Source organism: Diaphorina citri, unplaced genomic scaffold, assembly GCF_000475195.1.
Source record: "Diaphorina citri unplaced genomic scaffold, Diaci psyllid genome assembly version 1.1 scaffold2, whole genome shotgun sequence".
Taxonomy (NCBI): domain Eukaryota; kingdom Metazoa; phylum Arthropoda; class Insecta; order Hemiptera; family Psyllidae; genus Diaphorina; species Diaphorina citri.
This window is the reverse complement of record NW_007377441.1, coordinates 140,679-163,326: the sequence shown is the minus strand read 5'-3', so window position 1 is coordinate 163,326 and position 22,648 is coordinate 140,679. Positions and strand designations below refer to the sequence as shown.

The 22,648-nt window shown below is 38.1% G+C and overlaps 3 protein-coding genes across 5 annotated transcripts in view; 1 reads left to right on the top strand and 2 right to left on the bottom strand.

Annotated features, from left to right (window-relative positions):
• The window catches only part of LOC103510159 (golgin subfamily A member 4-like), a 20,363-nt gene extending 13,223 nt beyond the window's left edge, over window positions 1-7,140 (bottom strand). The window contains exons 1-10 of the mRNA XM_026823172.1: window positions 7,126-7,140; window positions 5,843-5,987; window positions 5,418-5,669; window positions 4,806-4,927; window positions 4,116-4,155; window positions 3,808-3,839; window positions 3,369-3,444; window positions 2,637-2,758; window positions 1,827-1,994; window positions 871-1,089 (exon numbers count right to left, since the gene is read on the bottom strand). Coding sequence (XP_026678973.1) covers window positions 871-1,089; window positions 1,827-1,994; window positions 2,637-2,758; window positions 3,369-3,444; window positions 3,808-3,839; window positions 4,116-4,155; window positions 4,806-4,927; window positions 5,418-5,669; window positions 5,843-5,987; window positions 7,126-7,140 — 1,191 coding nt within the window. The remainder of the gene's footprint in view (window positions 1-870; window positions 1,090-1,826; window positions 1,995-2,636; window positions 2,759-3,368; window positions 3,445-3,807; window positions 3,840-4,115; window positions 4,156-4,805; window positions 4,928-5,417; window positions 5,670-5,842; window positions 5,988-7,125) is intronic.
• Window positions 6,945-16,241, top strand: LOC103510070 (probable phospholipid-transporting ATPase VD). 3 transcript variants are annotated; one of them, XM_026824529.1, is made up of 4 exons: window positions 6,945-7,974; window positions 8,130-8,992; window positions 12,660-15,224; window positions 15,515-16,241. In XM_026824529.1, exons 1-3 carry the CDS (start codon window positions 7,177-7,179, stop codon window positions 15,199-15,201), a joined length of 4,203 nt encoding a protein of 1,400 aa, XP_026680330.1. In that variant the 5' UTR covers window positions 6,945-7,176; the 3' UTR covers window positions 15,202-15,224; window positions 15,515-16,241. The 3 variants fall into 3 exon arrangements, with proteins under 3 accessions (XP_026680330.1, XP_026680375.1, XP_026680291.1); XM_026824574.1 differs by lacking the exon at window positions 15,515-16,241 and adding an exon at window positions 8,993-9,081 and having other exon boundaries at window positions 8,130-8,903; window positions 12,660-15,466; XM_026824490.1 differs by lacking the exon at window positions 15,515-16,241 and having other exon boundaries at window positions 6,946-7,974; window positions 12,660-15,466.
• A 5,727-nt stretch (window positions 16,242-21,968) lies between these two features.
• Window positions 21,969-22,648, bottom strand: part of LOC103509970 (activating signal cointegrator 1 complex subunit 3-like) — a 54,460-nt gene continuing 53,780 nt past the window's right edge. Inside the window, exon 23 of the mRNA XM_026823108.1 lies at window positions 21,969-22,560. Within this exon, the coding sequence (XP_026678909.1) occupies window positions 22,475-22,560 (86 nt within the window). The 3' untranslated portion in view covers window positions 21,969-22,474. The remainder of the gene's footprint in view (window positions 22,561-22,648) is intronic.

The window sequence follows — 22,648 nt, the reverse complement described above, 5'->3', positions numbered from 1 at the left end:
ACGCTTGATGTGGCCTGTGGCGTGGCATGCCCATCCCGTAGTTTGCCTTTCGTCAGATGGGCGAGAAGGGGCACAATACTTCCCATTTAGGTGCTGGGTCAACACGAGAACACCAGAAAGTAACCCGTTGAAATATTTGCAATCGAAAAACGAGTACAAATTTTTGTCGATGGTGGGATTCGAACCCGGGACCTTCTGCATGGCAAGCAAGCACGTTACCACTGGACCAACCGTGCCCCCCTACATATCTATCATTTCACTCTTATTATCATGTTACTTGACGTAGTATCTTATTTCCAGAAGACTAGTAGTTCAGTCAATTGGAGAGGAAACTACAGTGGTACGGTCATGTTGAAAGAAGAGATGAGAGCTACATAGGGACAAGAGTTGAGAGAATGGAAGTGAGGGGGAGACAAGGGCGAGGGAGACCGAAGAAAAGGTGGAAAGATTGTGTGAATTAAGACCAGGGTCAGAGAAATTTAAAGATGTGTCCAAACATAATCGACTATGTGTGGACACACCTCAACATGGAAGTTTTTTTTTTTTTTTTTTCTTCTTTTTCACGACCTAGATTTGTATAAGCTTAACCCATTTTTTTAGGGCAGTTGCCCCTAAGAGTGGGCTTTTGGTAAAAAAAACTTGCTGCTAGCAAATGATGTGGTGATCCAAGTTACAGAAGACTGGAAGGGGCGTATCTGACATGGTCATTGGTCAAAGCGGGCACAATACCGATCTCTAAAATGAAGTTTTTTTTTTTTCAAGACAGGTAAGTGAAAAAAAATAATAATAATAATAAAAAAAAAAAATACTTGCTGCTAGCAAATAATGCGGTGATCGAAGTTACAGAAGACTGGAAGAGGACTATCTGACATGGACATTGGTCAAAGCGGGCATAGAAAGTAAAGTAAGTATGATGTAAGTAGTTATACTAACCTTTGTGTTCAACGTATTGATGATGTGATCTTTCTCCTCCAGATCATTCCGTAGCATATCCTCCAGATGAGCTTTGGCTTTCTGTTCCAGCTGACATTGCTCCTTGAGTTCCGCGTTCTTCCTCAGCATAACGTCTTGACTTTCACTCATCACAGCCTGGGTGACAAAAACACACCAAATGGTTTGATTTGCTTTTTCCCATCTCTGCACTAAGACAACTAAAAACACACCAAATAGATTGATTTGTTTTATCTTTTCTTAGTCTTGGACTATAAGTCTAATTCTTTGTCCAAAAGTTTTCCTTATAATGAGTAATAAAAAAAAGGAAGTTTACACTAGGCTGAATTGCATTACTTCACTTGGATTCAAACTTCCTCCTTCTTCTTCTTCTTCTTCTTCTTCTTCTTCTTCTCCTCCTCCTCCTTCTTCTTCTTCTTCTTCTTCTTCTTCTTCTTCTCCTTCTTCTTCTCCTCCTCCTTTTTTTTTCTCATGTCTGAAGGAAAATTCTGCGATGAGAAAGGCACTTTATGTTTTGTGCATGTCATTCGAGCCATGACAAACTTTTAACCTACCCACAGTCTGAAGTTTGTCTTTTTGTCCAAACCAGTTCTCCTTCCTTGGTTCTGGATGATAATTCCAATTATTTGCCCAATTTTTGATAGTATTAGTGTGCCTAAGTTAAAAAAAAAAACCGTCTTTGTTGTAAATCATACCTTCCTTTGGTTTGACTTCTTTTAACAGTTTTAACTGCTGTGCTATTACGGCAAGGTAACCAGAAATACTTTATTTACTTTTAAGGCTTTAGTTAGGGCACACATTTTTATGTAGCTACCTAGGTCCACCTGTTTATTGCTGTAAATAAATAAGAAAGAATTCTTCTTTTTCATACTCACCTCCAGCTTCTTGTAGGCCTTCAACATCTCGACATATCGACCCTTGTACTTCTGATACTTGGAATGAACTTGTTGATAAGAACTGTACAGGGACTCCTTTGTGACGTGACCCAGCCGCTGAGAGGAACACAAGGAGCTTTCCACTTCACTTGCACTCTCCATGTCCGACTAAATGAATAAACATTAATTATTAAATTAATTAAAATTAAATTAGTTAATTAGAATTAATAAACATAATAGCAAAACAAAATTAGATTAAAGAGCTAAAAAAGGTATCCAGTCTAGTTAGCTTGTTTGGTAACACATCTGCCTTGTAAGTGCTTGGTTATGGGTTTGACTCCCACCCAGGGTGGATTTTATCCTAAACACATGAGGTTTGTTCTATCTACACTGGACGGCGTACATAGTTCTGTTTCCAGATTCCTTATCATTTCATCATTACTTGTCTTCAACGTTTCCAGAGTGCTTTCTAGTTCTTCCATCTTATGTTTCAGTTCCTGACATTCTCTGTTCTTCTGCTCTAGGGATTTCTCTAGGTTAGTCTCAGCCTCGAGTCCCTTTTGAACTTCTTCTAATTGGTGTTTTAACTCGGTGCAATTTACGTTCTTCTGTTCCAGGGCTTGTTTGACTTTCTCACACTCGCCGTTTTTCTGTTCCAGGGTTTGTTTGAATTCACTGTTAGTCTTTTCCAGGGTCTGTTTGAGTTCTAGAAATTCGAAGAAATAATAATAATAATAATAAAAACTGAGTTATTTACATGTACTTGGTATAGCAAATCTCAGTGGGTATTCCCATTTAATTGTCACTTACCTGTAAATATGGTGGTGATTCATAGACCGGGAATATGAGGGAAGATTTTCTCGAGACATCCGGAGCTCTGAGATCAATGGACATGAAACCACCTGGCTCGGGAGACGTAGGGTAGTCAGAACCTGGAAACCAAATAGATGTAAATTAGGAGGATTTTTAATTAAGCATATTTAAATGCTTGTCACAAATATTATTACACCTAGATAAATTTTATGACTTGACTTGGACTTGAACCACCAACCTCCAGATCCAAAGTCCAATGTGTTAACCACTGCACCACTGAGGTTGGTGATGATAATTATTTACATTCTTGACAGCAGAAACTAATTTCATTATTAAGTTCCAGAACAGTTGCTAAGTTAGTAGAGTGGAGGAGAGATGAGAATAGGGAGGGGGAAGAAAGAGAATAATAAATGGTAGGTGTTTATTCAATGTCAAATAAAGTAAGTAGAAAAAAAACACAATTTTTTTCCCCAACACATATTTTTTCTGTTTTTCAAATGCTACTTATTTACTTTTTTTTATGATTGAGGCCCTTGGGGAGCATTTAATTTTTGTATCAGAGCATCAGAGCTAAAAAAGTAAAAAAAAAAAAAACTTGTAGTATCAAACAGAGAACTTTTCTTTCAGTAAAGTTTAAATAAAGACCATAATTATTATATATTTTTTATTTATTTCAAAATAAAATGATTAAATTCATATTTATTAAATTTATTTATACAACATCCTTACTTCTGCTAGTGTCCAAGGTGCTATCATTGTGGCTGGAAGTAAAACTATCATTGGGAGTTGCTTGAGGTGTTACCGCCTGAAACAAAAATTTATTCCTTTTAAACATAAAAAAAAATCTGGGAGACCCTTCAGGTCATGTCAATCAGGTTTGATTCAGACTCAATTTTACTTAAATTCAGATTTTGCTGTTGTTGGTAACTTCTTTGACTACCACATCCATCAAACAGTGTCAAGGCCTAGGAAAACTACAGCTTGAGGGCTGCTCCACGGAGAAGTAGGGTCCAGGCTGGTGGGTTTAGGCTACATTGGATTTTAGGCTAAATTCAGACTTTGATGGGTAAGGTGTTTTGGTGCAAGCAGGTGTTCCTACCCTCACAATATTATGCCGTATCACAGCTACAATAATGTAACACTACAAGAATGCAAGACCATCTCCTACCTGAGGAGGTTGCTGGGGAGATGAATGTTCTTCTAATTTATTAAAAGCAGTAAAATGAAAATGATCCAAAATAAATTGATAGAGTAATGGCCGCTTTATGAAAATCTTTAGCTTCACTTTTTTCACAACACGGATTGTCCAGTGATGCTATCCTCCTTGAAAAACGAGTAGTCCTCAGCGTGTTTCATGAAGAGCCCCAGGTTGACCGTCACCCGTTTTGTGAGACCTTTTTGAACGAAAATTTCTTCGCTTCCAAAATTTCATGTCTCAACGGGAATCGAACCCCGCCCATTATTCCATTCACATACCGAGGTCCCGTTCGTTCGCTCGTTCGTTCGCGATCCGGTTCTTTCTTTTAAATTAGGGATTTAGATAGGGAAGTTATCGGGTTTTTTTAGCTAAATAAAGTTCTTTCTGGTGTTTCCGTGTGTGTTTCATCGTCGTCTTCATCTGGAAGGTTTGTCTTATCAATCTTCATTTTAATCTGCCTTCTAGGATAACGGTTTTGCCTATTGTGTTTTCTCAATATGGCGTCCTAACCTTCTCTCTTGTGGTGGTCGATTTAATATCTTTATTAGTTGTATTCTTGCGTACTAAATGAATAAACATTAATTATTAAATTAATTAATTAATTAAAATTACATTAATTAATTAGAATTAATAAACATAGCAAAACAAAATTAGATTAATGAGCTAAAAACGGTATCCAGTCTAGTTAGCTTGTTTGGTAGCATATCTGCCTTGTGAGTGCTTGGTTATGGGTTTGACTCCCACCCAGGGTGGATTTTATCCTAAACGCATGAGGTTTGTTGTTGGAATGGCTGGCTTTCACCTATCCTGTCTCTTTGCTTTCCTGACAATAAGACCTAGCAGGCCTAGGTTTACAGTTCCCTCTTTAAATCCTCTAGAAGAAATAATAATAATAATAAAAACTGAGTTATTTACATGTACTTGGTATAGCAAATCTCAGTGGGTATTCCCATTTAATTGTCACTTACCTGTAAATATGGTGGTGATTCATAGACCGGGAATATGAGGGAAGATTTTCTCGAGACATCCGGAGCTCTGAGATCAATGGACATGAAACCACCTGGCTCGGGAGACGTAGGGTAGTCAGAACCTGGAAACCAAATAGATGTAAATTAGGAGGATTTTTAATTAAGCATATTTAAATGCTTGTCACAAATATTATTACACCTAGATAAATTTTATGACTTGACTTGGACTCAAACCACCAACCTCCAGATCCGAAGTCCAATGCGTTAACCACTGCACCACTGAGGTTGGTGATGATAATTATTTACATTCTTGACAGCAGAAACTAATTTCATTACTAAGTTCCAGAACAGTTTCTAAGTTAGTAGAGTGGAGGAGAGATGAGAATAGGGAGGGGGAAGAAAGAGAATAATAAATGGTAGGTGTTTATTCAATGTCAAATAAAGTAAGTAGAAAAAAAACACAATTTTTTTCCCCAACACATATTTTTTCTGTTTTTCAAATGCTACTTATTTACTTTTTTTTATGATTGAGGCCCTTGGGGAGCATTTAATTTTTGTATCAGAGCATCAGAGCTAAAAAAGTAAAAAAAAAAAAAACTTGTAGTATCAAACAGAGAACTTTTCTTTCAGTAAAGTCTAGAAATTCCCTGTTCTTCTGTTCCAGGGTTTGTTTGAATTCACTGTTTGTCGTTTCCAGGGCCTGTTTGAGCTCTAAATATTCCCTCTTCTTCTCCTCTAGGGCTTTCTCCAGGGCGCCTTCAGACTCGAGTTTCTTCTGTAGTTCTTGCTTGAGTAGATCCACGGCTTGTAATTTCTTAAGGGAGACACTCTCTTTTTCCCTACCGTCGGCTTCCATGTTGACCACTGTAATAAAACAAGAGATATTTGTTAAAGTTTGGATTCACTGTGTTCTAAATGGACCAGACCTTTACTAGCCAGCCTAGTTAGCTTAGTTGGTAGTGCGTCAGAATATTTTCCCTCACTGCTGAGATTCGAACCCCAGACCCTTCAGTTACGAATCTCACACTGGGACTTACCATCTTGATTTTCCTTAGAGCTACGTGGTGATCTATTGTCCTCATTCAAATCAATAAGGCTATCTTCTTCCTGCTTTGTCTTGCTTTCATCAAATCCACTCTCCACAGTGGCTATACTCTCCTCACTGTCCTTCAACAAGTTAATCTGTGGAATAGAATGAAATTATTACTAGTAGTTCATACGATAGTATCCATCAAGTGAAAACGTAGTACCTACATATCTATCATTTCACTCTTATTATCATGTTACTTGACGTAGTATCTATTAAGGTTAGTTTACCAACCTTGCCTATCCCAACCCGGTACCTACATAACCACGACCTTACGAAAATATGGAGCATCCAGCTTGAGAGAGGTTAAGTGCTAGGTTACGAATGTCGCGATTTAAATCGAATAAGTCCCGCCATCAGGAACAAACTTTATCCTAAACATCAAAAATCAAATATGTTTTGTTTAGCCACCCAAGTTAGCTTGGTTGGTAACGCGTCTGCCTTGTAAGCGCTAGGGCTGCGGGTTCGATTCCCGCCCGTGGCGAATTTTATCCTGATGGGAAAATATTCGCTCTCGGAACTCGGAACGCCTGGCTTTCTTGTGAATCGCCCCGTTGAATAAACGGAACGATACAGGATATGTATGTATGTGTACTTTTATTCCAGATTCCAGGTAGGTAAGTTTACGATATGTAGGAATATTTTTATTTCAAATAAAATCGCTCGTGTCCGGATTGTCCGGCCGGTTTTCCAGGTTCCTTCCAAGGTAGGTAAGTTTACGATTTGTAGGAATATTTTTACCTCAAATAAAATCGCTCGTGTCCGGATTGTCCGGCCAGTTCGCTATCAGGAACAAACTTTATCCTAAACATCAAAAATCAAATATGTTTTGTTTAGCCACCCAAGTTAGCTTGGTTGGTAAGGCGTCTGATGTATGTGTACTTTTCTTCCAGGTTCCAAGGTAGGTAAGTTTACGATTTGTAGGAATATTTTTACCTCAAATAAAATCGCTCGTGTCCGGATTGTCCGGCCGGTTCTACAAGCGTACATTTGGCAACACTGCCTGAAACACTTGTAAATCAGCTGATTTCCAAGTAGATACCGTTTGTACACAACAATCATTTGCAAAACACTCCACAATCACAAATATCCATTTCGGGTAGCTAGTTGAAACCCATTTTTTAATTATTTTATTTTAATTTTGTGATATCAAAGTTTTGTAAGCGACAAATATTGATCCAGGATAGTATTGGTGTGTGTCTGGTATGTACCCGTTATTCTAACATTTCTTACTATTATGTTAAACATGCTGTGGGGTTGAATGAAACATGACTAGGCCAAACAATGCATTCACTAGTACCCGAAGATCTTCTCAAAAACAATGTCATAGAGTCTGTGTACTACTTCCCTTCCACTGCCAATATGTCAGAAACTCGCAAAAGTCACTCTCGTAGTATTAGTCATGGAGGTGTTGTGTCTTCTTTGTCACCTTCAAGTTCCGTCAATATTGTGGGACGACCATCAGCACTCAAGAAGGGTGGTCACCAGAGAGCATTCTCTCAAGGTCAGATTATTGATACAGTTAGACCTAACTTGACAAAAACAAGTGCAAGGGGTGGTTCAAGAACAGATTTCATTCTACCTCCAGGACACAGAGATGTTGAAAGTGCCAAGTCAAACAAAGGTCACTCACGTCAAGCGTCTAGGTCCGAGTCCATTTACACACTCCGACAAAATGCCCCACTACCTCTGTGGAGGAGGCTACTGCTGTCTCTCTTCAATGTGAAAACAGAAGTTGAAGAGAAACGAGTATCGGTTGTGGTACCCAACTATCTTGTGGTCCCAGACCCTAGTGTTAACCAACATTCCACTACTAATGTCATTTCTACAACCAAATACACACTATGGTCTTTCCTACCTAAAAACTTGCTTGAACAATTCCACCGAGTTGCTAATCTCTATTTCATAATGATTGTACTTCTCAACTGGTTTCCAGCAATCAATGCTTTTGGTAAAGAGATAGCAATGATACCAGTCACTTTTGTGTTGGGAGTAACAGCTGTAAAAGATTTATTTGAAGACAGAAGGAGAAGAGCTAGTGATAAAAGGATAAATAATTCCACATGCAGAGTTTATGCTCAGGATGACAGAAGATATAAGAAAGTACCATGGAAAGATGTGAGGGTAGGAGATCTTGTGCACTTGTCTAACAATGAAATGATACCTGCTGATATCTTACTGGTGAGATCTAGTGATCCTCATGGTTTTTGTTACATTGATACTTGTTTTATGCTCAGGAAGACAGAAGATATAAGAAAGTACCATGGAAAGATGTGAGGGTAGGAGATCTTGTACACTTGTCTAACAATGAAGTAATACCTGCTGATATCTTACTGGTGAGATCTAGTGATCCTCATGGATTTTGCTACATTGATACTTGCAACCTTGATGGTGAATCTAATCTCAAACAAAGACAAGTTCCATTTGGTTTTGAAAAACATCATGATCTCTCAGTTCCCAACTTTTTCCAAAGTGTTATTGAAGTTGATCCTCCAACTACAAAGATTTACAGGTTTCATGGTGCTATTGTACATTCATCTGGTGAAAGGGTTTTAGTAGACTCTGACAACTTGCTGCTAAGAGAGTGCATTGTAAAGAACACAGACTTTGTAGAAGGAATAGTTGTGTATGCTGGACATGATACTAAAGCCATGCTGAACAATAATGGTCCTAGATACAAGAGATCAACTCTAGAAAAGAAAATAAATGTAGACATCATGTGGTGTGTGGTACTTTTAGTGATCCTCTGTCTGATTGGTGCTTTTGGAAGTGATTTTTGGCTGTCAGAATTCAAAGTTCCCCTTGATACAATACCCTTTCTGATCATGAAGTCTTCTTCAACAACATATGAAGCTTTTCTCACATTTTGGACCTTTGTCATTATTCTTCAAGTGATGATACCTCTATCTCTCTATGTGACAGTAGAAATTACAAAGATGGCTCAGATCTTTTACATCAACAATAATATCCACCTCTATGATCCTGAAAATGATAAGAGAACTGAGTGCAGAGCTCTGAACATTACTGAGGAGCTGGGGCAAGTGCAATATATTTTCTCAGACAAGACAGGAACTCTTACTGAAAATAAAATGATATTCAGGCTCTGAACATTACTGAGGAGCTGGGGCAAGTGCAATATATTTTCTCAGACAAGACAGGAACTCTTACTGAAAATAAAATGATATTCAGGATGTAATAGGGTGTTGCCATTATACTTTGTCAATTACCTGTATTGTATGCACTTTAAAATAAATAAATTCAAATTCAAAATTCAAATAAGAAGATTACTTTTTCATCCTATTGTAAGGAGAGTAATGTATTTCATTTGATTTTAAAATGCAGCTTGCTAACTTTTTTTTTTATTATTTTTTTAATTGACCTGAACAGCAAAGTCACTCTGACCATACTACTTTTTTTTCATTTTTTATCAAGACAGATGAATGAAGTAAGAGAAAAAATTGGTTAGGTAGGTATATATTACTCCGGATTTTACCAAGCATGGAGAGGAAGCGAGGGATGGATGTGGTGGACTATTTACAACTAACTAAATCCTAATGAACACAAAGAGTAATCTAACCTGGGCCAAGAGAGGGGGCACCCCTACTACACCCTATAGGGTGTAAAAGTTAGGGTAAAAGAACACTCAAATAAGCATCATTCAATAGGATAAGGAAAGTCGTGTGATGTTCACACCAGATTTTTACTTACAATATGTATTTGACTTAGGTTTATTATATCTTGAATTATTAGGTAAGCTACACACCTAAAAATGTACGATATTTTGCCGGGTAGGGACTTTTCAGTCTGATAAAACTTTTACCATGTAAGCGCTTTATTCTTTTCACCCACCCTGTAGGGTTCAGTGGGATGCCCGCTGTATACCTTGGTCCTGGTTAGATAACTTCCCTATATATAGTATAGGGTGCCCCCTATAGGGATATATAGGGAAGTTATCTAACCAGGACCAAGGTATACAGCGGGCATCCCACTGAACCCTACAGGGTGGGTGAAAAGAATAAAGCGCTCACATGGTAAAAGTTTTATAAGACTGAAAAGTCCCGACCCGGCAAAATATCGTACATTTTTAGGTAAGTAGCTTAAGTAATACTTAATAAATCAAGATATAATAAACATAAGTCAAATACATATTGTAAGTAAAAAAATCCTTTCCTTATCCTATTGAATGATGCTTATTTGAGTGTTCTTTTACCCTGACTTTTACAATATCTCTAACCGTTTTGTCACTATAGCTGAAAACCGCCAAAAAACAGTCGAAATCTATCCAAAAGCGGTCAAAATACCGCCAAGCGAAGCAACCATCTCAACCAAATGTTTTGTGTTGCACCCTTGCTCCTTCTATTAAGATAAATAAACAACTCGTTGAAAATTTGGACTCTAAAAACATGCAGGAGTTCTTGATAGTGTTGGCATTGTGCAATACCGTAGTTGTTGCAAGATCTCCTCATTATGATAAAATGAATGAAAGTGGAGTGATTGAACCTACAAGTTACCTTAAAAATGAGCAACAATTAAAAAAGATGGGAGTAGATGGAAAGGATCCAAGTAGTAAATATCAACGCTTAGCTGAGTCACGATCTATAACACCATCCCCTACACCAGTAACAACAGAAGTGGACAAAGCTATCTCACCTGTTGTATTGAACAGAGATTTCTCCAATGTAGAAACTGTTCAAAAGGGATCACCTTCCAGGCCGAGAATCTTGAATGTTCCCTCAATGTTTATATCAACGAACGCTTAGCTGAGTCACGATCTATAACACCATCCCCTACACCAGTAACAACAGAAGTGGACAAAGCTATCTCACCTGTTGTATTGAATAGAGATTTCTCCAATGTAGAAACTGTACAAAAGGGATCACCTTCCAGGCCGAGAATCTTGAATGTTCCCTCAATGTTTATATCAACAGTGAATAAGAAACTCCTCAACTCAAATGTACTCTCAAAATCATCTAGCAAGTCATCCCCTGTCATTGAAATAAAGCCTTATTTTGAAGCAGAGAGCCCAGATGAGTTAGCATTGGTAGAAATGGCTTTCCTGTATAACTGTCAACTTGTCAAGAGAACACCAGTCTCTGCAGAGCTATTGATCAATAATAAGAAGTGTGAGTACCAAATCTTGAAGCTACTGCCATTTGATTCATCCCGAAAGTGTATGTCTATCATTGTAAGGCATCCTACTACCAAAGAAATCATTTTGTATTGTAAAGGAGCAGACACATCAATATTTTCCAAACTGAGTCATACAGAAAACTTCCTCGAGCAAGATATCATATTCAAAACTCAACAGCATTTGAACACGTATGCTAGGCAAGGTCTAAGAGTACTTGCAATGGGAAAACGCAAGTTGAGCGAAGAACAATATGCTGAATGGTGTGAGAAATGTCAACAAGGTGACATGTCTAATAGAGAAAATCTCATGATGAATATGTTCAATGAAATAGAAAATAATTTGACTCTTGTAGGAGCCACTGGTATTGAAGATAAGCTACAGGAAGGCGTACCCAAGACTATCGCTGCCCTCCGATCTGCTGGTATTGTTGTCTGGGTTCTAACTGGTGATAAACCTGAGACAGCCACAAACATTGCCTACTCTACGAATTTATTTTCACCTCAAATGGAAGTCATCAAACTCGCTGCCAAGTCAAAAGAATCAGCAGAGTATGCCATCAACTTACACTTGAGAGAAATCAGAGGTAATAGACCTGCAGACAATACTAGCCTTGATGTTCATTCCTCTTCTGTAAGATCTCTCATTGATCAACATAGCTCCGGCTATCAGAACAGAAGTAGCTTGAAGAGAGCGCTTGTCATTGATGGAAAAACATTGACCTATATTCTTGATCGACGTTCTAATCTACAGAAACCATTTCTGGAGTTATCGAAATGTTGTACATCTGTGTTGTGCTGCAGAGTAACACCTTTACAAAAAGCTTACATTGTTAAAATAGTCAAAGAGGAGCTCAAGATGAGAACCCTTGCTATAGGGGATGGTGCTAATGATGTCTCTATGATACAAACAGCAGATGTGGGCATTGGAATATCTGGTCTGGAAGGAAGACAAGCTGTCATGGCTGCGGACTTCTCTATCCCCAAGTTCCAGTTCTTACAAAGGTTACTCCTCGTGCATGGTCATTGGTCTTACACGCGTCTTGCACACATGGTCCTGTACTTCTTCTATAAGAATGCCACGTTCGTGTTTCTGATCTTCTGGTACCAACTATTCTGTGGGTTCTCAGGTACTGTGATATTTGACCAAATGTATTTGATGCTGTACAATTTATTCTTCACGTCTCTGCCTCCCCTCGTCATTGGCATCTATGATCAAGATGCGAGCGAAGATATTTTGATAGCAAAACCATATCTCTACAGGAAATGTAGACTAGGACTCGAGTACAGGAGTTTTTCCTTCTGGGTCACCATGGTGGATAGTTTGTATCAGAGTCTTGTCATGTTCTATGTGGCTGTCTGGAGTTATCAAGAGTCAATGCGAGCGAAGATATTTTGATAGCAAAACCATATCTCTACAGGAAATGTAGACTAGGACTCGAGTACAGGAGTTTTTCCTTCTGGGTGACCATGGTGGATAGTTTGTATCAGAGTCTTGTCATGTTCTATGTGGCTGTCTGGAGTTATCAAGAGTCAGATATCGGAATATGGGAGCTCGGCATGGTTATTATCAGCTCCTGTATGTTTGCAATGTTAATACAAGCATGTCTGGAAACACAATCCTGGACCATCATATTCAGGCGGTGTACTGTCAATGGTGTGGACTATGATCATCCTCCTGATCCAACACAAAAGAAAGTTATTCCTGGAATCCCTCCTTCTATTAAGATAAATAAACAACTCGTTGAAAATTTGGACTCTAAAAACATGCAGGAGTTCTTGATAGTGTTGGCATTGTGCAATACCGTAGTTGTTGCAAGATCTCCTCATTATGATAAAATGAATGAAAGTGGAGTGATTGAACCTACAAGTTACCTTAAAAATGAGCAACAATTAAAAAAGATGGGAGTAGATGGAAAGGATCCAAGTAGTAAATATCAACGCTTAGCTGAGTCACGATCTATAACACCATCCCCTACACCAGTAACAACAGAAGTGGACAAAGCTATCTCACCTGTTGTATTGAATAGAGATTTCTCCAATGTAGAAACTGTACAAAAGGGATCACCTTCCAGGCCGAGAATCTTGAATGTTCCCTCAATGTTTATATCAACGGTGAATAAGAAACTCCTCAACTCAAATGTACTCTCAAAATCATCTAGCAAGTCATCCCCTGTCATTGAAATAAAGCCTTATTTTGAAGCAGAGAGCCCAGATGAGTTAGCATTGGTAGAAATGGCTTTCCTGTATAACTGTCAACTTGTCAAGAGAACACCAGTCTCTGCAGAGCTATTGATCAATAATAAGAAGTGTGAGTACCAAATCTTGAAGCTACTGCCATTTGATTCATCCCGAAAGTGTATGTCTATCATTGTAAGGCATCCTACTACCAAAGAAATCATTTTGTATTGTAAAGGAGCAGACACATCAATATTTTCCAAACTGAGTCATACAGAAAACTTCCTCGAGCAAGATATCATATTCAAAACTCAACAGCATTTGAACACGTATGCTAGGCAAGGTCTAAGAGTACTTGCAATGGGAAAACGCAAGTTGAGCGAAGAACAATATGCTGAATGGTGTGAGAAATGTCAACAAGGTGACATGTCTAATAGAGAAAATCTCATGATGAATATGTTCAATGAAATAGAAAATAATTTGACTCTTGTAGGAGCCACTGGTATTGAAGATAAGCTACAGGAAGGCGTACCCAAGACTATCGCTGCCCTCCGATCTGCTGGTATTGTTGTCTGGGTTCTAACTGGTGATAAACCTGAGACAGCCACAAACATTGCCTACTCTACGAATTTATTTTCACCTCAAATGGAAGTCATCAAACTCGCTGCCAAGTCAAAAGAATCAGCAGAGTATGCCATCAACTTACACTTGAGAGAAATCAGAGGTAATAGACCTGCAGACAATACTAGCCTTGATGTTCATTCCTCTTCTGTAAGATCTCTCATTGATCAACATAGCTCCGGCTATCAGAACAGAAGTAGCTTGAAGAGAGCGCTTGTCATTGATGGAAAAACATTGACCTATATTCTTGATCGACGTTCTAATCTACAGAAACCATTTCTGGAGTTATCGAAATGTTGTACATCTGTGTTGTGCTGCAGAGTAACACCTTTACAAAAAGCTTACATTGTGAAAATAGTCAAAGAGGAGCTCAAGATGAGAACCCTTGCTATAGGGGATGGTGCTAATGATGTCTCTATGATACAAACAGCAGATGTGGGCATTGGAATATCTGGTCTGGAAGGAAGACAAGCTGTCATGGCTGCGGACTTCTCTATCCCCAAGTTCCAGTTCTTACAAAGGTTACTCCTCGTGCATGGTCATTGGTCTTACACGCGTCTTGCACACATGGTCCTGTACTTCTTCTATAAGAATGCCACGTTCGTGTTTCTGATCTTCTGGTACCAACTATTCTGTGGGTTCTCAGGTACTGTGATATTTGACCAAATGTATTTGATGCTGTACAATTTATTCTTCACGTCTCTGCCTCCCCTCGTCATTGGCATCTATGATCAAGATGCGAGCGAAGATATTTTGATAGCAAAACCATATCTCTACAGGAAATGTAGACTAGGACTCGAGTACAGGAGTTTTTCCTTCTGGGTCACCATGGTCGATAGTTTGTATCAGAGTCTTGTCATGTTCTATGTGGCTGTCTGGAGTTATCAAGAGTCGGATATCGGGATATGGGAGCTCGGCATGGTTATCATCAGCTCCTGTATGTTTGCAATGTTAATACAAGCATGTCTGGAAACACAATCCTGGACCATTATCCATTGCATCTCCCTGTTCATCTCACTCGGATCATTCTTTCTATTCTGCTTCGTGTACAACTCAGTGTGTCTGCAATGTCTGAACCTCCCGACCAATGTATGGGTGTTGAGAACCACTGTAGGATCTCCTATCTATTGGATGGTGATTCTCATTTCCACAGTGCTGGCACTCCTACCTCGGTTCATCGTGTATTCTGCTATAACTATTCTATGTCCGAGCGATGTGTTACGTGCTGTCATGGAGTCCAAGAACATATCACCCACCCAAGTATCATTACCCAACCATATCCTAGGTGTCTCCTGGTCTCGATCTACATCCGTCTCCTCCATCTACAGAGCATCAGAAGGCTCCAAGTCCAACAAGAGTGCTACTATGACACAAGTTTGTTAGCATAAGGATAAAACTAAGTTAACATGGGTATAACTTGCTGTAGGTATGTACAGTAGAACAATAGGACCTTTGTACATTTCATATACATAGCTTGCGATTTAACTTGAGACTGATGAGTCATTTGAATAGAGAGCAGTCTTGGTAAACAAATAGTGTCTACTATTTTTTTTTTCCTTTTAAAAAATGCTTCATTTTTGTAGCCGGGTTCTCTATTTTGTGAGCTCTATCCAACACCTATTAAAATTCAACAATAGTAAAAACATAGTAAAAACATCTATTTACTTATAGATACATAGTTAAAAACTAAGTTAACATGGGTATAACTTGCTGTAGGTATGTACAGTAGAACAATAGGACCTTTGTACATTTCATATACATAGCTTGCGATTTAACTTGAGACTGATGAGTCATTTGAATAGAGAGCAGTCTTGGTAAATAAATAGTGTCTACATTTTTTTTTTTTTATGCTTCATTTTTGTAGCCGGGTTCTCTATTTTGTGAGCTCTGCCCAACACCTATTAAAATTCAACAATAGTAAAAACATAGTAAAAACATCTATTTCTAGATAGTTATGTAAATATGAAATAAAACCCTTATCTTGTTGCCTACACCCAGATTTTAAAACTTCAAAACTTCCCGTCAGACCCAAGTTGGAATTCGCGAACTATTATGTAAACTTACTTAAGTTATCATTTGGCTCTAGCAATGTAGGTAGTAGGTAGCCTGATATGATAGTAAAATCATCAAAAGTAGTCCGCTCATATTCATTTATTCATGTTTCCATTGTAAAACCATCGAACCTTTTTTTTTTATGTAAACTATTGAGGATTTTTCCGATTAAGAGATAAATATTTAAATGTCTAAAAACCAGACCGGACTAACTCTGATATACTTTTCGAAAAACATGGCGTTATGCCGGCCATTCACGCTCACACAGTCGGAATTCGGACCGTGTGTGTCGGAAAAATTTCGAGACGCAGGTCCGTCAGACCTTGAGTTTATATTATATGCATCAAGGCCTTTTTACTTTCCTTATCCTATAGGAACCCTTTTTCTTATGTTTCACCCCAGCTGTTTTTGGTAATTGTTAAAAACAAATAGTTTATGCTAAGTTAAAGTGTTTTATCCGGATTCTTACCTTTACCATTTCTGTTTTAGAAGAGAATATAAATTCCAGAAATTAATTATAATTTTATGTTAAGTAAAACATTGTAATTTTAGGGATGTGTTCGTTTTGTCCTTAACCTGTAGGCTTCATTTCCACTGATCTTGCTTTTTGTACACATTTTTCTCTCAATTGGTATTCGGCTAATTTGGGTTACAGCTAAGAGTAATAGGGCATGTAGATAGTCATGTATAATTTGAAAAACATTGCAATTTCTCTATGAACCCCCCTTCTTTGCGAACAAAAATTATTCTGAGTGAATACAACTCCATGTTGATTAGATGTACAGAATATGTACACGGGGAGTGAATCAGTGAATGGAAGGTTCTTGTGTATTTTTAAGTGTATGTAGTGCCTCGCCTAGGTTTTTTTTTTAAAGTTATTTACAGAGGGAAATCATAACAGAGCTCTATTGCCTAGGTTTATCTACTACCGGCTAAGATGAAATAAAGTCCTATGATGCCAAGAGATTTTTTTTTCTTCAAGGTTTGGTAGAGAAAAAACTGTGACAGAGGGAAGAGGGTGAGGAAAAATTATCAGGGCATGAGGTACACAATAGGGCTGCCTGGCAGAGACTGACGAGAACGCCGACCTTATTTAAAAAGGAAAAGGTTAGGAAGAAGAAGAAGGTAGAGGGAATTGTAATTGATGAGGTCTTATCGTCCCGAAATCGAGAGAAGGAAGACAAGATAGGAGGAAGCCAGCCGTTCCGAGAACGAATCTGTTTAGGATAAAATTCGCCCCGGGCGGGAATCGAAACCGCGATCTAGCGCTTACAAGCAAGACAAGACGCGCTACCAACCAAGCTAACTAGGCTGGTCTTTTTTTTACAATTACCGTTTGGTATCTCACTATGTGATTTGAGCCTAGCAAGGAAAATTCTAAAATATTGAAGCTAAAAATACAGATTATAAAATTTTCCTCATCCTCATTCAACATGACAGGTTCTATGCCAGGTTTCATTTACATAATATCTACATATATTTCTTCTATCACTAGATTCACGCGTGTACGTCATCTCTATATTTGATAATTAGATACATATTGTTCTGATTCTGTGATAAGATAAGTATAACGTAGAGATACGAGTGGCATATACTCGTAGCTTTCTTTAGCCCCGGATCTCGGATCTACCGTCTCATGATGAAATTAATTTGTGTGATGTTCTCTGTACGTGTGCTCGGGCATTCTCAAAAAATTTCTCTCAACGCTTCGCTTTCGGGACGATAAAGACCTAGTTCCCTCTATCAAATCACTTAAAAAAAAAAGAAAAAAACATTTTTTTTTTTTTTTTTTTGTGTTTGCTACCTACTCCATTTCATTACACAATAATAAATGTAGCAACTCTAAAAAAAAGAAAAAGAAAAGAAAAACTACCTAATTAAACAACAAAGGAGATAGGTATGATCAATATAATTTTTTACATATATAGTGTACATATACATAGGTAATTATGTGCAATTCGTTGTTTGTGATATTAGAGCTATGTTACATGTGTATTAGGGTACTTGTCATGTGTGATTAAACAAACCGTATTGTATTCTTTGGTATCAGACCCACCGGATATGTCTATTCCAACATCTTCTAGTGATTTATACCATTTTATTATTAGATGTTATTTTTAGTTGCATGGAAATAATAGCCTTTAGATTCGTGTTGTCTGTGTCATAACCTGTTCCCTCATCAGAAATGGGCGATATAGTTTGTAGGTGCTGGGTCAACACGAGAACACCAGAAAGTAACCCGTTGAAGTATTTGCAATCGAAATCCGAGTGTAAAATGTACCCTAATAAATCAGGTTTTCAATATTGTATTTCGATACCTTTATTCCTCAAAAAAGTCACATTGTTTTCTTCAAAATATTATCAAGTTGACGATTGTAAGCTGAGTCCAAGTCATACGGGTGTTAATCCAACATTTTCAACGTCCAAAGCTCGTCCACACTACAGGCAACATTGTGATAACTCCCGTGTGGACCCCAGCTTTAAATCTTTTAAACTACCTACTATGTGTAAGCTTTAATGGCGGGGTCCACAAAGTTACTTTAAACTCCGTTTAAGTTTTAATCTTCGGTTACAATTTGATGGCTATTTTTTTTTTTTTATTTTTATTATCATTTATCAGACTTAATCTTAAACCTCCGAGACTTAACCCGGATTACCTTGTAATACTCTCGTATGTTGACTGTTCGCTCTATTCATTCGACGATAAGACCACGACAGTTCTCTGTAAACCTCTCTCTTTGTGGCTGCTATATATCACGAACGACTGAAGTGACTTTGTATAGTATATACAGGGTTTCCAAACTTCCATGTGTATGCGGGCCCACATTCTACTGTGGGAGGTACTTCGCGGGGCCACATATGTACAATGTACCATAGGGGACATTGTAGGAACCCCCCCCCCTACATCTTTTCAGAAATGCAGTCCGATCGAATTTTGAGCGCCGCAGGCGAAATTTTTTAACACTCCTAATTGTGTTCGCACCAGATTTTTTTTTTTTTTTTTTTTAATACATAATTTAGGTAAGTTTGTACAAATCCCAAAAAGCTTCGCGGGCCACAAAAATGGTCTGGCGGGCCACATGTGACCCGCGGGCCGCTAGTTGGAAACCCCTGGTATATAACATTGCACGAAATGGTTATGTAGGATGCAAGAACAAAATATTTTGTACACATTTCACACCTGTCAAATACTTAACTCATTTTTTACCCTTTTCTTATGTTTCACCCCAGCTGTTTTTGGTAATTGTTAAAAACTAAACAAATAGTTTATCATAAGTTACAAGTGTTTTATCCGGATTTTTACCCTTACCATTTCTGTTTGTCTTAGAAGAAGTATAAATTCCAAAAAATAATTATAATTTTATGTTAAGTAAAACATTGTAATTTTAGGGATGTGTTCGTTTTGTCCTCAACCTGTAGGCTTCATTTCCACTGATCTTGCTTTTTGTACACATTTTTCTCTCAATTGGTATTCGGCTAATTTGGGTTACACCTAAGAGTAACAGGGCATGTAGATAGTCATGTATAATTTGAGAAATATTGCAATTTCTCTACGAACCCGTCTTCTTTGCGAACAAAAATTATTCCGAGTGAATACAACCAATTAAATTATTTGAACTTCTGTGAAGTTTAGGGTGGGGTCTTGGATCATTCTTCAGAAAGTTTCAAATTCGAATTGTACAACTTCATGTTTTCAAGATTTTCTTATGATTTTTTCCCCCTTCAAGTAAAATAAATACACAATTTAGCTTATTTAGCACAATTTGGAGTTCATATTTTTCAATTATTTTGAAGAATGATCCGACCTCTGCCTTGACATTGTAATGCATTCGTGGTATTCCCTAATCAAATAATTTGTAAATAATTGAAGAATCCACTATGTAAAACATACGGAATTCTCTATGTGTATTTACGAATTAATAGGCTGACGAAAAACGCCGACCCCGTCTGAACACGTTAAAAGGCGAAGAAAAAGTAGAAGAATTATAGCCTACTAGAAGAAGAAGAAGAAGAAGAAGAAGAAGAAGAAGAAGAAGAAGAAGGAATTTTAATTGTGTTAAGCATAAATGCTTGTCACAAATGTCGTTCCCCGCTTAATGCACTACGCTAATTTTTTTTTGACTTGACTTGGACTCGAACCAACAACCTCCAGATCCGAAGTCCACCACGCTAACCACTGCACCACTGAGGTTGGTTGTTGCACCACTGAGGTTGGGGAACGACAATCCTGAGGGAACAAGAAATAGTATGAAATTAAGTTTAGTATTATATTCTATGTATGTATTTATAAACATCCTACTTTGAGTCAAGAGTAGGTACACAATCACAGCCTACATAAACGGTTATAAGAAAATCACCCTCTAACGTAAAATGGGATAAAAAAAAAAAAACCTAAAACTGTTTCCTAAAAATCATCGCCAGCGGAAATGGCACTTCACTGACGGATCACTGAAGTTAGGAACGTTGAGTGCCAGCCTAAGTAGCGCGTCTGGCTTGTAAGCGCTAGGACGCAGGTTCGATTCCAGGGGCGGATTTTATCCTGAACGGATAAGGTCCGTTCTCGGAACGGCTGTCTTTCTCCTATCCTGTCTTCCTTCCCTTCAAAAAGCAACATTGGCCGTTGCTGATACCTGGACGAGTCGTCTAGGAGAAGATGTACTACTGGCTTTTTCGCGTGTCACTCAACCTCACGAGATAGTTGAAATCCGAGTGAAATGGCGAGACAGAAAAGCCTGAGATGAGCCTTTAGACAGAATAACCTTAGCAGTTAGAGAGCTGCCTGCCACATGCAAATAGTAGTGATGACGATAAAAAATACCTGGTCATCGATCTCAATACATCTAGCGTCCAATAACTTGGTGAAAGCTTCATCCACAAGATTAGCAAGATACTGAGTGTAGTCTTGTCCATCCAATGATGCCAAGTTATAGTACCTGCAATGTAAAGTAGTGAACTTGTTTTAATGACACAAGCTCTGCTTATACGGGTGGGTATACCATTTATATGAAAAATGTATGTTCTGAGTTTTTTGTCGATCAAATATAAATGGAAACTTATTTTAAAAAAAATTCTAGTCTCCTATTTCAATAGAAATAAATAGAAATACAGAACCTCTTGCAAAAATACATGTAAATGCGCATAGCGACCGGTGCCAGCATGGTAGGTAAACATTGGATTTTAGGATTATTGAGATATTGGGAAAATCCTACAATTAACAATGCTGCAGTGAGCACCAAAGTTGTGACATAATAACACAAAGAAACTGCATTTACATTACATTACATATACTCGTAGCTTTCTTTAGCCCCGGATCTCGGATCCACCGTCTCATGATGAAATTATATAAATTAGGTAGGTACATAGGTACTGATTTTCTCTAATCACGATCGAATAAACTACGGGCTAAAAAATTCCCGGAGGGACGGACCCAGCTTGTTAAGTCATAAATTTTTCATTCTAATCGATAAACTGTTTTTGTTAAAACCACGAGCCAGAGCACAAAATTTTGATCCGAGTAGACCTGATCTCCGATTTCCAAAGTTAAGGCTTGATGTGTTTTTTACTTTCCTTATCCTATAGGAAGGAAAGTAATGTAATCGGGTCAAAATTTCGATGGTCAGTTTTTAGTGCCAAAACACGTTTTGAGGTCCCTAGAGCCTAAATCCAAAGTTTCAGCCATTGGTCCGTGTGTGTGTCTGTCTGTCTGTAAACAAAATATCTCGAGAACGGTAAGAGCTAGAAAGTTGAAATTTGGTATGTAGCTGTCAAATGTGACAAGGATACGACACGAAACTTTTGGTTAAGACCGGTGCAACGGTTGGCGGCATTTTACCGCTTTTGGTGGTTTTCGGTGTAATTTAACAATATCTCGGGAACGGTATAAGCTAGAGACTTGAAATTTAGTATGTAGTTCACAAATGTGGCAAGGGTGCAACTCAAAAGGTTTGGTTGAGATGGTTGCTTCGCTTGGCGGTATTTTGACCGCTTTTGGACAGATTTCGTCTAGGGTTGTCCAACCCGCGGCCCGCGAAAGCCCACAAAAACCCGTGTAGAAGGCCCCACCTGTGAGTTGAATTTTTAACTTTGCGGCCCACCAACTCTCTACCTTGGTCTCTTATGGCCCTCGGGTGCGCAAAGGTTGGACAACCCTGGAGTAAATCTTTTACATTCATGCTGTTGATGTCGGAATTGTCAGATAAGTTTGCTTCGGATGGGATTTGAACCCACAACCTTCACATGAGTTATTGACTTATTGATAAAGGTTCATAAGAGAATAATGGAACTTGAAACGAAATTAGGCTATTCACTTAAAAAGAAAAATAAATCATAATTAAAAAATATCGTTTTACGATAGCTGGAACATTTTCTAGAAAAGAATATGAAGTCACTTCCAATGCAGAAGACCATGGTTCGAAGAAAAGGAAACGTATTTCCCCCCTTGTTGGAACAGGTAAATAAATAGGTACCTAACTAGTTGGTTGTTCTAGAACGAAAACTTCTCAAGTCTTAAATTTCTTAATTCTACATTTCTTCTGACAATTAAATTGTACCTCGCAAAGTAAAGACATGAGAATCACATCACAGGTCGTGGAACTCGGGGAGTTTATTCAACGTGGAATCTCAAGGAGAACTGCTGATCTAATCCTAGGTATGAGTCTGATATCAGGTCTAGACTCAGCTCAAACGATCCTGAAAGCAGAACAAATAAACAAGGTTACTCTTTTTATGAAAGTATGATAGAGGGAACTGAAGCGGATGAGGTCTTATCGTCCCGAAA

Bases quoted from the DNA above. Each gene is read 5' to 3' on its own strand.
- LOC103510070 (XM_026824529.1), top strand. From the start codon at position 7,177: ATGCATTCACTAGTACCCGAAGATCTTCTCAAAAACAATGTCATAGAG. The intron at 7,975-8,129 runs GATGACAGAAGA...TTTTATGCTCAG, and splicing joins CATGCAGAGTTTATGCTCAG to GAAGACAGAAGATATAAGAA. The intron at 8,993-12,659 runs GCTCTGAACATT...CATCATATTCAG, and splicing joins GAAAATAAAATGATATTCAG to GCGGTGTACTGTCAATGGTG.